Source organism: Pongo pygmaeus, chromosome X (assembly GCF_028885625.2).
Source record: "Pongo pygmaeus isolate AG05252 chromosome X, NHGRI_mPonPyg2-v2.0_pri, whole genome shotgun sequence".
Classification (NCBI taxonomy): Eukaryota; Metazoa; Chordata; class Mammalia; order Primates; family Hominidae; genus Pongo; species Pongo pygmaeus.
Genome location: NC_072396.2, coordinates 38,806,292 through 38,823,734, shown reverse-complemented (window position 1 = coordinate 38,823,734; position 17,443 = coordinate 38,806,292). Strand labels below are relative to the sequence as shown.

General features: G+C 45.6%; 1 protein-coding gene across 3 annotated transcripts in view; it reads left to right on the top strand.

Annotated features, from left to right (window-relative positions):
- Window positions 1–1,396: 1,396 nt before the first annotated feature.
- SRPX (sushi repeat containing protein X-linked) overlaps window positions 1,397–17,443 on the top strand; it is a 75,410-nt gene continuing 59,363 nt past the window's right edge. The window contains exon 1 of one of the 3 annotated variants that reach the window (XM_054473095.2): window positions 1,397–1,661. In XM_054473095.2, the coding sequence (XP_054329070.1) occupies window positions 1,571–1,661 (91 nt within the window). In that variant the 5' untranslated portion in view covers window positions 1,397–1,570. The remainder of the gene's footprint in view (window positions 1,662–17,443) is intronic. The other 2 variants (XM_054473096.2, XM_063660201.1) reach the window with 2 other exon arrangements.

Genomic DNA, 17,443 nt, shown 5'->3' with positions numbered 1-17,443 from the left:
GGAGAGCCTGGTCTGATGGAGGCCACAGAAGAGCCTGACCTCCCCCATTTTCCTGCGACTAGGGGGTTATTTAAGGGTTGTTGGTTCCCTGAAGAGGTAGCAGCAGTGGAGAAACCCACAGGAGATGGAGCGAAGTCCCCCCAAGTGCTAGAGAGGGTAAGATGGACGTTGAAGTCTGGGGCTTTTGTGAGAATTGGGAAATGGCACTCCTTCTGGATAAAAAAATTCAGAACTTCTAGGTGAGTGCTCCCAGGGCTCTTAGCCTAGCTATCAGACCAGACTACTGTGGCAGAGAGAAAGATGCCCTTCTAGTGGATGTGGCCCCTGCCAAGACACAAAGCTCCCTGAACCCAAAGGCATCTGGATTTCGGCTCCCACTTGCCCCTTCCTTTAGATGCCTTTGTACAGTGCCCAAACTGCACAACCTAATGCAGCAACTCCAACTAAAATTTGCCTTAGCTAAGATCTTTCTGAGACAGCAAAGGGGCAACGTATTGCCTTACTGATTTAACAAGAACTAAACAACCAAAACAACAAACAAACAAACAAAACCATGAGAGGCTTACTCAAATGCCTCAAAGAAACCAGATCCGTCCTGCGGGCAGCCTAGAAACCCTATCCTGATGCCAGGATCCAGCGATGCCAAGCCACAGGGAAAAGGCTCCAGTCTGGTCGTGGTATCTTTGGGGTGGTTGAGAACAACCCAGGAAATGAGGAAATCTGGCTGCAGGAACCTACAGCTGGATCCCCAAGGCTGTGGGTGAGACAGAGAACTTTCTGTGCCTTGTGCTCTCCCATCAGCTGATTCTGGAAGGAGAACCTCAAGCCCCATCCTAAACCGCAGCACAGCAGGCACGCACCCGGTCCAGTCCTTGATTTATTTCTTTGCAAAAGAGAAACAAACTAACAAAAAATCTGTAGTATGGACTTTGACGTCGGCAGAACTACACACCTAAGTTCCAGTCCCTGCTCTGCCAGTAACGGGGGTGAATCTGGGCAAGTTTCTAAGCGTTGGTTTCTTATTGGAGAAAGTGGACACGGTAATAGCGAACTTGGGGCATGGTCGTGAGGATCAAAACAGAGAACATGGCCATAGTATCCGGCCGCAGTGGGCCACTCTGAATCCCCTCGGTTGCCCCTTCTGTTTCCGTGTGACTCACGCAGCTTTTTGCACAGATGGTATCCTCCTGGACGTCTGGGATGTTCGAGGCGGTTGAGCCACCCGTGTGTGTATTCCGGGTGAGGGGGCGCGCAAATTGGAGCAAAGAAAGATACTCCAGGATATTTCGCTCTGCTGGGGCTTGTCTCCAGCGCTCTCTGGCCAGAAAAAGCGCTGGCACAAAAGGAGGAGGTGGGTGGGTCAGAGCCCCGAACCGCGCAGTGTTCCAGGGGGGGCGGAGAAAGAAGGGCAGGCCCCAGGCGGGAAGGAGGGAGGAAAAGAGGCCAGAGGAGGAGTTTTCCAGCCCGGCCTTCGCCCGCCCGCTAGCACGCAGTCCCTTGATCTCTTCGGTTTCCTCCCGCCCCCGGGAAGCGCGCTGCGCTGCCGAGGCGAGCTAAGCGCCCGCTCGCCATGGGGAGCCCCGCACATCGGCCCGCGCTGCTGCTGCTGCCGCCTCTGCTGCTGCTGCTGCTGCGGGTCCCGCCCAGCCGCAGCTTCCCAGGTAGGATCGGAGGCGTGGCTGCCTTCTCAGCTGGGCACCAAAGATCCCCGGAGTCGCCGCCGTTGGGACCCTTCGCTCGGGATAGAGGGAGGTGCCGGGAGCGCCCTTTGTTTGCTCAGAACTCCTCTTTCGCAGCCCTAGGGTGGGGGTGATGCGGATCGGGGCTGGTGTCTGGGCACGCGCCGGGAAGAACTAACTGTCCCATCTCCAGGCGCGGGGCGCCCTCGCGGCGACGCGAGCCCGAGCACCTTCTGCGTCCAGGCTTCCAGAGTTCCAATCAAACCCTTTTCGGTGTAGGAGGCTCCAGAGAGAAAGTTTGGCCGCAGACTAGTTTGCTACTTTCTCACACCCAGAATTTTGCCTCTCACATGGTTGCCCACTGGAGGCTGGCAGCTTGTCCTGGAAGGAGCCTCTATGCCCTCCCATTACAGGTCCCAGGCTACCCCCTTGGGGCCGCAGGACACGAGCCACGGTAAAGCGACTTTTGTGGAAGGCACGGGCGGGGCCTCCCCTGAATCTCTTAACCCCCCCTGCTGGGGATTCCGAGAAAGTCTGCGCCTCTGAGGAAGAATTGCCAGCTGAGGGTGGTGACATGTGGCATGCACTTGATTAGCCCCAGGGAAAGAGGGCTACTCGCGCAAGGCTCTGCTGGGCAGAGGGTGCGGCTTATTCCTGGAGGGCGTGGTCTCCGGCATCTAAGGGGGCCCTGGTGTTTCTTGGGGGCTCTCATGGTGTGAGCAAAGTTCTCTTTGGAGATGCACTTTAAAAAGCTCCAGCTAACTTCCTCACCCTGGAGTCTTAGGTTAGCGAAGAGCTTCAGGGGAGTAGGGCAATGTGCCATGCACTCCTGTTGCCTCGGAATGGAGAGAAAATCCATGGATGCGTTTTAATTTAGTGTTAATGGGAAAGTGGTTGACGTCGGCTATAGGGCGTGCAAATATTTGGCTCTGCGTTCAACACTGTGGGCAGCTTAAATCTGGGGTATGAGAAATGAACCTACTGAGTTCTGGTAGAAGGATAGAGGATGCCCATCTTTCTAGCAGTGTGCTTCGGAGATGTAGGGATGGCTGCGGGAAATTCTCTGCACGCACCTAAATAAATGAATGAATAAAACAAATTTGTAAATTAATAAACAGGAACATTTGTGTTTTGAGCTGACTCTTAAGTTTTCAGCTGCTTTGTAGGAACTGATTCAGGGTAAAGTGGAAAGGAAATTTTATCCTTACTGCCAGGCAACTGTCATTCCCGTGGTGTGTTAATACCTTCTCTCCAACCCCCTTTAGCAGGAATCAGGTTAAAATGAACCTATAGGGGAAGAGGAAGTCATTAAGTGTCCCAGAAGCAGCTTTCTGGGAGCAGGCAAATAAGGTGAGAAGCTAGAGGTAGCTTTTCCGCACTGAGTTGGGAGGTGCCTGTGAGCTGCCTGGGAACCTCAGCTTCTAGTTGAGCCTTTCTCAAGCTGGGGACCCCTTCTCCTTTTCCATCCGACCTCCCTCCCTTCTCCTCCCCTGCCCTCCCCTCTCCTTTCTCTTATCTTCCACCTTTATATAGTATAGCTTGCTACCAGGGCCCAGCCACAGAATCATGAGTTTGCCAGTTTGGGCATTCACTACCACCTGTCTTTTGAGACCTATCCCTGGCTTTCCTGGCTCCCTCTGCCAGCCTGCAAGCTGCTCCCAACTTTTAGCCACCATGTTCCTGCTTGCCACCACCTCCACTGACTCCTAACCTGCCCTCCTGCTCTGCTCAGACCACAAATGAGCTAAAGCTGATTGGAGCTGCTTGATAAACACTCCTCTTGAGCCTCCTTTTGGCATGGCTCAGTGGGCTCTCTTGGGAAGTGTGCTCCGCTGAGGTTGTGAGATCCAGAGGAGGGGATTTCAGTCCAAGCCAGAGGCTTTGGAAGGCTGGGGAGGGGAAACTCTCTAGGCCCTTGGGTCTGAAAGCAAATCACATAGGCTGAGTTCACTCTAAGTGCTGGGTGACAAATTTTAAAGATCATTTCAGAGACACTCTCTTAGCAAGTGGACATCATATCTCCAGTAAGAGAGAAAGTGAAGTCCTTGAATCTGGAACTTCTGAAAGAAGATGGAGATCTAGGGCCCCATCAGCAAGTCGATTATGTAACCATCTGCACGTGAATAGCAAATCTGTCAGAGTGAGAGTAAATCATTCTCATTCCCACTCCTAGAAGGTCTCTGGAGTTCTTCCATCTCAGAATTTAATGCAGCTTTTCTGGCTCTCTGATCTATATTTTGCAGCCTAGCAAAGATGCAGTGTCTATAAAAACCCACATGAAGTGTATGGAAAATTTGTAGAAAAGTTGTTTGTGTTTGACTGTGTATGCTTATAACAGATGAGAATTTAGATTCTGTTCTTAAAATAATTCTTAGAGTTGTATTTGCACGTGAGATTGTGGTGGTTCACTCTGCCTCCTTCTGCAAACAAGGCTGAAAATGGAGAATGAGTACCATGGCCTCTAAGAAAGGCTTTGTGAATCTTACATCTGGAGAAAATCAGTAAAGTAGTGTGGTTTTACTAGTCAGGAAAACCAAGTGAGGTTTGCTAAAAGCCAAACCAGACTACATCAGCTGAAGCAGTCTTTTGAAATATCACATTTGGAGATAAGTACTAGGAATGGAGCACCTAGCTCAGGTTATATAATTAAGGTCTCACCGGGAACAGGCTAGGAATTCCTATTTAGATTTAAAATGTGTAATCAGCTGACAAAAGTACTCTGCAATGAAAAGGAAATATGCTGGGGAGAGCAGGTCATTTTCCTCTGGCATTTTCTTCATTGATAACACTTTCAGTACAGTACAATGTTGTTTGTTAGTTACTACTCATTTCGCAGATTTGGGAGCTGAATGAGACACCAGAAACCATTGTTAAAGCAGTGTCTTCACATCTTCCCACCTCATCAGTCCTTATACCATAACCAAAGTGCTGCTTTTCTCTTTTAGATTATTGCTATAACATTCTCACTTTTGGTCTCTCTAATTCTAGCTCATTTTACTTTCTCACTTTAGATAATGGTCTTTTAAGTCCATTGACTTTAGTACTGTTTTTTATCACATCACTCCCCTACTCAAAAACTTAGGGCAGCAGCTCCCTGTTCTCTCTCAAGTAAGAAGTTCTCAGTTGTTTTTAGGGGACTACACAGTTTGCTTCTAGCCTAATTTTCCAGTCTTTCCCCCCGGTTTCCTAAAATCCTATCCTTATAGAACCTGAGTCACGTTTTCCTTCTTGTCAGAGGCTGCTTTCTGTACCTGGAATCGTTCCCCTGGCCATTTGTCCAAATTCTGCCCATCATCCAGCAACACCCCCACTTTGATGAGACCTTTCCTTGATCGCTCCAATGGGAAGCAACGTGCCTTCCTTTTAACACCCATGGTCTCACTCATGTCTCTTATATTTATCACATATATCACATATTTGATAATGCTGTATATTATCATAATTTATGCACTCTTCTTCTTCCTGTAGACTTTAAGCCCTTGGAGGCAGGGGTTGTGCTATGTTTTACCCTTATTTGTATTTCCCACGGTGCCTAGCAGAGCACTTTGTGCCACATGGATATTTGTGCGTAATGGATTAACAGTGCCTGTAACTCCAGTGATGGGCCATTGGACACGAAAGGAGCTGAGGGAAACATGTGCACAGGTACACAGGGGTTTGTGCCACCATGAACCTACGTACATAGAAACGATGGCTTACTGGATACAGAGGTTCCTTTTAAATATACGAACGCTGTTTAAGCAATAACCTTCTCTGTTGGGGGCTGTAAGATGAGAGACTGCAACCACAAGCTGGAGTTTGCATTTATTATTTTTGTTGGCCACCTTGATCTGTGCCTTTCCCAAGTGGTTGAATGGTTTCCTTAGTAAACGCAAATATGTGTGCTACATCAATTCCCCTTTCAGAGAACACAACTGAAATTAGTAATTGAAAGTGAAGAGAGAATTTGAACAGAAGAAGGTTTAGTTTTGCCAGGCTATATAGCATAGTATGAAATTTGTAGCAGGCAAGTTATGATTAATGCCCAGGTTAGAGATTCACTTCCAAAATAGCAGTGTGAATAATAACCTCTCCCAAGTTCCAATTCATAGGGCGTTTCTCAAACCAGCCCCTCAGTTCTTGACTGTGTGATGTCTTAACTGCTAACTTTTATGGGCCATTTGTTTTAGGAGGGTGGTCTTTTAAGCCTGAATCTCTGGGAAATTTGGGTTTAGTTCTGAAATAGAATCAGTTTCTACCTTTTCTAATAAAACCTGGGCTCTGCCCAGAGACTTATTTTTAAAGTGAACACTGAATGATGAAGCATTTATGTGCTTGGGAGACCACGATGAAGAAGGTATGCATTTCTTCTCTCTCGTAGCTTTCTGTCTTATGGGGAAATAGAGACATAGTTATTTCAGGTGGTCTATGTTATAATACAATTGTATTGACAGGCCCGGGGAGCACAGAGAGGAGCTATGTGGGAACACTGGGATTGGTTATTGAGGAATGATGCTGAGACTTGCTGGTGCGGAGATGGTGGCACTAAAGGCCCAAGAAAAGTGAAAGTAGAGGATGTGTGGGCTTCTCTAAGAATGTTTTGAAATTGGAGACAAAAATCTGTGTGAGTGTCCTTTTTCTGGGGAGACGGCTCTATCACGATTCAAAACCACTAGTTACTAGAGCATCTTCATGAATTCTATGAGAAAATGTGCACTTAATGGGCAGAAAAATCAACATACAGAGTAAGATGCAATTACCACAGTAGGTAAACTTTGATTGAACCAGTGAGCAGGTGGCCTTTCCAGTTACAGCCAGGTGTATAGTTTCCAGTTATTTTCATTTAAAAAGCAGTACCAAGCAAAACAGATGTAATCGTAAATTGTAATTGCCTTCAGGCCTGGGCTGGTAACTTGCTGTACCCCCCTGCCCCACTTAGTACAGTGTGACTTGGGGGAGGATCTTTAGTCAGTATTTGTGGATTAATTGATTGAAGTAATCGTGAATCAAAGCATTCCATTTCAAATCTCCCCTGTAGGATTTAACCAGAATTTCCAAGTTGACACTTTCCTGAGAAAATGGATTGCAAGATAGCTAAATGTCAAAGGAAATTTGTCCATTTGGACAGGCAACAAATCAGGGCATAGTTAATTGCGAAGGCTCTTGGATTTCAAATCACCCTAAGACATTATTCTAAGAGACTTAGAAACTCAAGGGAGTTCTGGGGGCAGGATGTGCAGATAAAGATTTAGAGGAAAAGCTTGTGCAAGAGAAAAGTCCTTGGTAGCACTGCTAAGCTCCCAAGTTTTCCAGATGATAATTGGTAGCACCTGGATCTTACGGGCGTCTGGCACATTCTGACCTCAGAAACCTCTGGAGTACTCATTCCCGAGCTGAATGATTCACTCACCCGTAATCCTTAGCTCACACTGGATGCTTCTTTATGCATTGTTCTCCAGGGAGAAGATAAATGGGTTTGGACATAATGGCTTGGATTATCCCAGAGGTTTGGGGTTGTAAATTGAGCATAATGATTTTCAAACTTTCTTCTGAGTAATAGATCCAAACATAGAATCTGGGGACAGACTTTCTGCCTTGGCCTTGAAATATCATTGCAATATTTCTTCTGTCCCACTCTTACAGTGACCTGTAGTGTAGTCACATGTACTAGCAGCTCATTTCCCCTGCTATCACTAGCTGTTTGCAATGTACATCCAGTAGTACTTAATGAGAATCTCCTCAATGCTGATTACACCCCATGATCTGCTAATGGATGACCCTCGCCTGCCGCTTATTGTGTGGGTGGCTGAGCTGAATGACCCTGCCAATCCCAGTGATCCAAGATTGTTCGCAAACACGGTTAAATTAGGGCCACAGAGTGAGAATTAAGCCAAGGTTAGGAAGGCCCATTGTGGAGTGGTGAGGAAGTGGTGGAGCGGCTACATCCTCCACCTTCTGAGATTCTGCCCACAAAGTGGCAATTCCTTATAGGAACTCTGACAGACATGTTGGTACTGACTCAGTATTAGTCAGATCAAGGCTCCAATTCCTTTCAATCCCCAACACTGAAATTCTGTTTCCACTTAGATTTTAATTCAGCTTTCCAAGGGGTAGGGTCATTGTGTTGCACCATTACCTATTCATGGATCTGATGCCCCCAGCCACGTGAGTAGGTTGTAGGATCTTGTTCATTTTTGTATTCTCATGGTCTAGCAGGGAGCCTGACTTCTGGGAGGCTCTCAGTGGATCTGTGGCGTGACATTTGCTGGGGGGCATGCCTCTAGCCAGTTCTGAGCCTCTGGGTGGGTGTCTTGGTCTTTGTCTAGATTTCTGCAGGAGTTTCTCTGTTCCACACCCAGGCTCCCTTGCATGGGTTGCGTAATTCATGGAACCATGGAGCCTCAGACTGGGAGGATGCCTGAGATGGTAACTTGCCCTGCATTTTAGGGAGGAGCCTCTGAGGCTCAGCAAGATGAAGGGATTTGTCTGGGGTCACACAGAGAGTTAAATGCAGAGTTGGGAGTAGAGCTCAGTCTAGTGGCTATAGAATTCCTTTCACTTCATAGGCATGCATTGAATTCAATTTTTGAGTGATCCCTACATGTCAGGCATCCTGTGGGGAACCAGGGATAGGCAGGCAAGAATGAATGGCGCTGAGCATTTGATATGGTTTGGATCTGTGTCCCCACCCAAATCTCATGTTGAAATGTAATCTTCAGTGCTGGAGGTGGGCCTGGCCGGAGGTGATTGGATCGGGGGGGCGGATTTCTCATGAATGGTTTAGCACCATCCCCTTTGGTGTTATTTTTGCAATAGTAAGTTATCATAATACCTGGTTGTTTTGAAAGTGTGTAGCACCTCCTTCGTCTCTCTCGCTCCTGCTCTGGCCATGTAAGACATGCCTGCTTCTCCTTCGCCTTCTGCCTTGATTGTAAGTTTCCTGAGGCCTCCTCAGAGGTAGAAGCTACTATACTTCCTGTACAACCTGCAGAACCATGATCCAGTTAAACCTCTTTTCTTTATAAATTACCCAGTCTCAAGTATTTCTTCACAGCAGTGCAAAAATGGACGAATACAGCATTGTTCACTGAGCCCCTGTCCAGGGTGTATCTCAGGGCTATTCTTTACATTGACACTTGGCTGTACTCTCAGCATCTCATATCTAGAGCTGTTTGGATGTTTTTCAAGAGTTCTGAGAAGTTGCTGCCTCAGTGTCAGTCCTTGCCCTCTTTTGAGGTTGTCAGAGTCCCAAATGCTTCCTCTCTATACCACTTGCTTTGAGCTCCTCAACTGATTTGTGATTAAATTCATAACAGTTTTATTGAGATACAATTCATGTACCATACCTCATTCATTTAAACTGTACAATTCAATGGTCTTAGCATATTCACAGAGTTGTGCATTCATCACCACAACCAATTTTATAATGTTTTCATTGCCCCCCAAATAAACTCCAAACCCCTTAGCCATCATTCCTTAATCCCCCATCCCTAGGCAACCACTAATCTATTTTCTGCCTCTATAGATTTGCCTACAATTGACCTTCCATAAAAATGGAATTACACAGTATTTATCCTTTTGTGTTTGGCTTCTTTCACTTAGTACAGTGCTTTCAAGGTTCAACTATGGCAGGATACTAGCCAGAGTCAGCCAATGGTGCCTGGCCACCTCTCAATGCTGGCTGCAGGGCCACCACTAGTGCATAAAGCACCTTTGGGAGAATTAGAAAAAGAGGCCCCCATCTGGGCACATGTAGATCTGTGGACACAGGGCTTGGTCAGGAGACAGACTTTGGGCAAGAAAAGGATAGAGGCAGGCCCAAGACTCAAGGACTTGAGGTCTTGAGTCCAAGGATTCAAGACTTGGACAGTAGAGGGCAGGCTAGATTTGAGACCCCACTTGCTCTTTTTGAGGGTGTGACGGTGGGTGCTGTAGTGCAGGGAACTCCCTGAACTATATCTATGTAGTCCTGGATGTCAGTAGCTTAACCCCAAGTGGGACAAGCTATGGACCCTATATTCTTTTAGAGCTTGTGACTCTGTAAAAGAACAAAACAAAAAGCTGTGCTTGCATGCCAGCAGCATCTGTGGTGAACTCTTGGGTCACCTGGGAGCACGTTAAAAATGCAGAAGCTCAGGCCCAAACCCAAGACCTACTGAATCAGCATCTTCATTTTAACAAGATCCTTCCAATGATTCTTCTACATGATGAAATTTAGGAAGTACTGATCTGATGAATGAGTTCAGCCCTTGGCCAAGACAGAGTGGCTTCCCTGTTTATAACTGCCACACAATGGCTCACTTCCCCTCCTCTCCCTTTTCCTGTTGGCTTTGCCTTCATCACTGAATCCTCTGACCTTCCTTTCCTAAGTCCCCAACATTCCTGAGATAAGCATGTACAGCCTGTAGGTTAGGTTTTTCCTCCCTTCTCTATCTCAAAAACAAATGCACCCTCCCTTGACTTCATCTCCTTTTAAGCCTTTCTGCCAGGAATACAGCCCCTGCCTGGCTTCGCCTTGAGCAGCAGCAAAGCACATCTTCAAGCTGATTGGTAACAGGGGCCTTGCATGGCTTTTCCCTGCAGCTAAGATGTATTAATACCTTATGAATAACTTTAGCTGTCAAGAAAACCAGGCTAGTGTGATCAGGGCTGCTCCTGCCACTCTGGCAAGACTCCTGGGGCTGAGAATTCCTGGAACTGATCAGCTCTTAAAGACACAGGGACTTCTTATCTTCATGCCAGAAATCAATGCCACTGGGGTTAGCGGGGAGGCAGCACCTTGGGAGATGAGTGAGAGTGAGACCTGTGGGTTAGTCAGGAAAACACACAGCCCCTCACATTAAGCCCCTCAAGCTCCATGAATTGGGGATGTCAGGAAGACTGAACTGTTAACAGCACTTAAAGAGGGTCTCTCACCTTTTCAGGGAGTTGGGTAAGTAGTAGTTTCCAACCCAGCAATTGTATTTTTTTCTCTGTTCTTTTCCTTTTTTTTTTTGACCGAGTCTTGCTCTGTCACCCAGGCTGGAATGCAGTGACATGATTTCGGCTCACTGCAACCTCCACCTCCAAGGTTCAGGAGATTCTCCTGCCTCAGCCTCCCGAGTAGCTGGGATTACAGGTGTGTGCCACCACACCCAGCTAATTTTTGTATTTTTAGTATAGATGGGGTTTCACCATGTTGGCCAGGCTGGTCTCAAACTCCTGACCTCAAGATCTGCCCTCCTTGGCCTCCCAAAGTGTTGGGATTACAGGTGTGAGCCACCGTGTCTGGCCAGCAATGGTATTTGTACAGGCTGAGTAAGGATCACCTGGGGAGTCTGATGAAATATGGTTTATCTGGCTCCACCTCTGTGCATTTTGATTTGGTAGATCTAGGTTAGGGACCAGTAATCTAGGGTGAGGGTCTGCAAACAAAGTCCAGGCAGGCCAAAGATGGCTCACTGCCAGTTTTTATATGATTAGTTGAGCTAAGAATGGTTTTAACATTTTAAACTGATTGAAAAAAAATCAAAAGAATAATAACATTTTGTGACAAATGATATAAAATTCAAATTTTGATGTTATTGGAACACAGCCATGTTCATTCCTTTGGGTATTTGTCTATGGCTACTTGGTGATACGATGGCAGTTGAGTAGTTGTGACAGAGTCCCTATGGCCTGCAAAGCTGAAATATTTTCCTTTACAGAAAATGTTTGCCGAACCCCTAATCCAAGGCCTTACTCAAAGTGTGGTTTGATAACCAGCCTCACCTGGGAGCTTTATAGAAATGTAGAATCTTGAACATCATCACAGGTATGAAATAAGCACCTACCTTTTAACAAGATTCCTGGGTGTTTGGGGCTACTTCTTCCCCACCGTGAGGCTCAGCTTGGGACTCATCTTGGAGGTCCAGGCCAGCATGCTATAACTAGCCTTGTATACGGTTAATTTATCTGACACATAACTGGGTGTCTCATTCTCAAGATTTGAGGCTTGGTAACCTCCTGATGTCTTAGATGCTCTAAAAACTAGGTTGCTGTTTTATTCTTGCCAATTCTTGGCTAAGATCCAGTGTCCTAATCTGAGGCTGGAGGTGGACTGGCTTTTGCTACCTGCTGACATATTTCTTAATGCTTCCTGGATTTCTAGACAGCAGTCTCCAGATGTGCTGCCCTGCCAGGATCTTGGTATGTAGTATGGCCCATAGCCCTCCACCATCTCCTACTTCCTTCCGTGAAGCACTGCTTCCCAGAGACATTCAGAAATGGTATGTGGGAAACAGGATGCATTGTAATTTAGTTACAAAAGGCTGGGTTAATAGGTTTCTTTATTGCAGGACTGCTCAGGGTCATTGATATGCCAGTATACCTTGTTACTCTCTGAGAGAGGACAAGGAGGAATAGTGAGGACCACAGACTCTCAAAGTGGGGTCTGTAGACCAGCAGCAACAGCAGCAGCATCTCCTGGGAACCTAGTAGATATATACATTCTCAGACCACACCCCAGAGCTACCGAATCACAAGCTGGGTATGTGGGAAGTGGGCCTGGCCATCTGTGTTTTAGCAGATCCTCCAAATGATTCTTATGTACACTCCAGTGTGAGAACCACTGGTGTGGACATTTCCAAATGGTTTTCTCCGAACATCTCACTAGCCTAAGTGTTTCACATTTGTTGATTTCAGTGAACACTGTGTGTTTGCTTTCAGGACAAGACACTTCGGAACATGACATTGAATTTCCTGAAGCATTTACTGGTGGCAGTGACCACTGCAGGCTTGGGGAGGTGGAAGTGGGGAAGAAAAAACCCCAACCTTTGGGTAGCATCATCTGTCCCACATCTGTCTCTCTAGCAATTGTGTCTTGGTTAAAGGAAGTTTTTTTGAGTCGAAAGCCACCAACTTTTGGGTATTGCCAACATGTGTTCTTTAAAATGTGTTTTTGTGTATTAAAATGTAAAGAAAGCTGGGGAACAGCCCTTGAGGAGTTTCTCTCTCCTCTTCACGTTGCTTCCTTTCAGAATACTTTCTTCTGTAAAATTTCCTCATCCAAATTCCAAACTCATCTTTTCAGGCCAGCCAAGTCCAAATGGCTTTCATTTGAGTGAGTGACCCTTTTCTCCATGGGAAGCCTCAGGACACAGTCAGATAGGAGGGAAGCTGTGGCTCTTAGCATGAGGAGGCTGTGCCTTCCTTCTCAAAGCTCAGCTCACTCCCTCCCATTCCAGACCTTCTTCCTTTGCCTTCCAGGGCTAGTGGTGTCACAGCCATGGGCCTGTGTGTGAACACTTTTTAGTGTTTACTCTGTGAGGATACGTAACTGCTGTGTTGTCACTTAGTTTGAAATTCTCAGTGATAGTGAGGCTTGAGGGTGAGGTGGGAGGAAGCACTAAGTTATTCTACTTCCTCCATGGACTGGCCACTGAGGAGAGGAATGAGGGTTGAGAAACCTATGCAGGCCTTGATTTTCAGTGAAAATAGATGAGACAACCGACAACTTCCATTTCTATACGTTTTTGGTAGGCAGAAAATAGATATTATAGTTTACTTTTCTTGGCTTGGTGGTCTGAATGCTACACATATCTATAAAATGGCCCATTTGATATTGCAGATGAGCTGAAAGTATCCTCTGATGAATGTACTTTAACAAGGCTTTCAAAAATTATAGGCTGACCACTTTTTTCCCAAAATTTTTTTGCAAAAAAAAAATATATATATATAGACTGAGCACAGTGGCTCACACCTGTAATCCCAGCACTTTGAGAGGCCTAGGCGAGAGAATCGCTTGAGCCCAGGAGTTCGAGACCAGCCTGGGCAACATCGTGGGACCCTATCTCTAAAAAAAAAAAAAGAAAAGAAATTAGTCAGGTGTGCTGGCACTCACCTGTAGTCCCGGCTACTCAGGGGCTGAAGTGGGAGGATTGCTTGAACCCAGGTGGTCAAGGCTGCAGTGAGCCGTGATCATGCACTACACTGCAGACTGGGTGATAGAGTGAGTCCCTTCCTTTAAAATAAAATTATAAAAGTAAAACATGCCCATTATGAAAATATTCAAATAGAGGCATAAAAAGTTGAAAGCAGGCCCACCCTTCATTTTCCTCTTGATTCCATTCTCTTTTTCTGAAGTTGCCACTCAGTAGTTTGATATAAACTTCTGGACACTTTTCTGTGCTTATGATTCTTAAACAAAAAAGGTAAAAAAGGAATGTATCGCTACATGTAACAACAGGGATGAATCTCACAGACATAATGTTCAGTGAAATAAACCAGCCACAAAAGAGTAGACATGGCAATTCCATTTCTACAAAGTTCAACAACAATGTGCAAAACTAGTCCATGGTGTTACAAGTCAGAATAGCAGTTGTCTTTATGGGGCAGCCACTGGGAGGGGCCACAAGGGGGTCTTCAAGGGTGCCGGCAGTGTTCTGTATCTTGATCTGGGTTGGGAGGTCTCATGGGTATGCACATACATAGAATGTATTGAGCTGTATACACTTAAGATTTGTGCACTTTACTATATATGTTTACCTCAATTATAAAGAAAAAAATAGCCACAAATGTATGTGTGGGCGGGGCATAAATGGATTTAAGATGTCTTTGTTAAATTTCCATGCCATTGCCTATGGGGACTTTGGAAATATATGGTAGTGATTTGGGTTGTCATAATGATAGAGAAGGCCAGGCCTGCACAATAAAGAATTGGCTCCCTCAGAATGCCCATAGCGCCCACATTGAAAAACACTTTTAAAAGTTTGCAGGCTGTTCTATTGGGCAGTTGTTCAGAACATGGGGTAGACCTTTGAAATAGTCTTGCCTAGATCTTTATTCTGTCTTTGTTTAAATGGAGGTGAAGCCTCAAGAGCTGATATGGATGGATGGGTTCTTGATTTGTTTTTGCCTTCTGAACCAAATTGTAAAGGAGTGGAATCATCTCCTTTGCCAGGGAACAGAGGCAATTTGATAACCCTCAAATGTGAACTTGATGCAAGAGAGAACTCTTCTCCAGCTCAGTGTCTCCCTCCCATGCTCATAGCTCTCTGAGGCCATGTGGCCTCCGCCAGTGTCTTGGTCTGGAGTCTTCTGCTGAAAGTCTTGCTGCATCCTCCTTTCCTTTCTTAGATTTTCTCTGTGTCCCATTTGACCTCTATAGAGGAGAGTTAAGCATTTGAAGGACCACATGCCACATCACAAATTGCTTTTCTTCCACTGTCTGGTTTTACTTTAAAGGCTAGCCCTCTTTTTGTCTGTCTGTGTTGACTGGGGACAGTCGGGCTACAGAGCTTTGTGAATGCCCCTTGGTGAGAACAGGACTTGGAATTTATTGAGGTCCCCTGCTTTGGGCTGACCTCCTCAGATTTACGTGCTTGTCTTTTTTTCTGTTTCTCCTCTCTCCCATCTCTGGGCAATGGGCAGGGACACACTTTGGCCCTTCATAGTATTAAACAATAGAAGGAGACTAAATTGGAAAAATATTATTTTCCCCTTGGACCAGAGTAATGACTTCATTTATAAAGCTTTTCTTTTAAGTTTATTTTTGTTGGCTCTCTAAAGTAGGACCATAATTGATATTTCACAAGCCACATGCTGTTTTAATTGTCTTTGCTAATGAAAGGCAGAGAGCCTGGGGATTATGGGTGCCATGGACTCTGCCTAGGGTCTTCCTTTTGGGGTCTGCATGGAAGAGTTTGAATAAGAGGATGGAATATTGTCTGATATTGTCTCTGATGAAACAGCTGTGGAAGCAAGGCTGTCTCTGAGAGCTCATGTCTGGCAGGGATCATTCTCTCACCAGCCAGCCATTCTACTCCCATTTATTTCTGGATGAAATAAAGTTAAAATGAACATTTAAGAGTAGCCTCAATGGGGAAAGAAGTTATGTAAGGGTAGTATTTGGATGCCAGAGAGGGAGGAAGAGTCCCCAGTAGGATGGAGCCCCAATTGCCCACAACAGTGACTCACAGCAGTTGCCCAGTGAGCAGTACCCTTATTGTCTTTCTTCCCTTCTCTGTCTCTCTGTTCTAGTCCATCACTATGCTTCCTGGGATTGCTTCCCAAATGAACTACTTGTACTTTGTCTTAGAGTATGCTTTTGGGGGAACTCAGACAATGGCTAAGCTGGAACTTAACCCAGGATTTTGGTTTCTGGTCCAGAGTTCTTTGTACTGCTGAATTGACTCCTGCTGAATAGAACTCTCTAGGTCACTGAATGAACTGTAAAGAAGGCTTCTATGATGGACACTTGGAGGTTGTTTCACTTATCTTTTGATGCATAAGAAACCACTCCAAAACTTAGTGGTTTAAATAAGTGACAACTATGTATTTACTCATGATCCTGCAGTTTGGGCAGGACTTTGGGGGACGGCTCATCTCTGGTTCACATGGTGTTGTCTGGGGTGACTCATCTGGGTCTAGAGGATCCGGGATGGTTCCACTCATGTGTCTGTGTCTGACACTTCATCTGGGATGACTGAAATCGCTGGGATGGCTGGTCCCTCTCTCTGCCTTTCTGCAGTCTGCATAGTTTAGCTCTTTTCCGTCTCCCCATGTTGCCTTACTCTCCAGCAGGAAGCTGGCACTACATGCAGCTGGCCTCCCAGTGGACAAAAGCCAAAGCTACCAGGACACTTAAGGCATAGATCCAGAACTGTCACAGCATCACTTCTGTTACATTCTATTAGTCAAAGAAAATCACAAGGCAGGCCCATATTTGGGATGGTGGTGGTAGTGGATGGAGTCTACCTCTTATATGCATGTGCAGGGTGGGGAGGAATTGTCGGTGGCCACTATGCAGGCAATCCACTACAGAGCTGGTTTGGGAGGGCATATTGGAGATGGGAGTTTAATTTTCCAGGATGTTTGCTGGGTGCCTTCTGATTAGATGCTGGACCCCAGGTTGCTAGCCAAGTTTATTAGGCTGTTTAGCTACAGAATGTGGCATATGCAGATTCATTGAAAGTTCATAGAAGTGAGTAAATCAGCATCCCTGGGAATATCAAAGGCTCACTTTCCAATGCTTATTGATACTAGCACTACCTCCCTCCCCTACTGTCTCAGACTTCTCTCTCCTCCTTCTATCAAAGGCAAAGACTTTATTAAACAAAAATGAACTCAAAATAGATCATAGACCTAAATATAAAGCCTATAAATATGAAACTTCTTGATGACAACATGGGAGAAAATCTTTGTGAACTTGAGTTAGGCAAAGATTTCTTGAATATGACACCAAAAGCATGGTCTATAAAAGGTATAATTGATAAATTTTACTTTATTCAAATTAAAAACTTCTCTTCCAAAGACCCCACTAAGAGAGTAAAAAGAAATATATAAAGAACTCTCTAAACTCAATAACAAGAAAAAAAGCCACCTAATTTTTAAAGCAGACAAAATATTTGAACAGATACTTAAACCAAAGATGTTCAACATTATTATCCACCTGCTAACTGGATTAAACTCAAGCAACTTAACTTCTGCTTTTGTCTGCCAACTGTGAACAAAGCCACCTGCTCTTTTAGGGAAGTGATTTGTAATATACAGTGCAAATGTAAGGTATGGTTATACCTCCCACAAAACAACTTGCACACATTTCTGCTCCTTGTAGAGGGCTGACTAGCCATTTTCCTGTCTCTCTCACTGGACTTTATGTGACAGACACCCGCAAATTGCTAGCCATGGCCGTTAAGTAACCACTGGCCACTGGCAATTTGAGGCAGATCATTTACTGTAAGCTCAAGTGGACGTGGGTGCCTTCCTACCATGCTTTTCCAAGCCAGGCTGGTTTTTAGGCCTCCCTAAAAAAATCTCCCACTGCC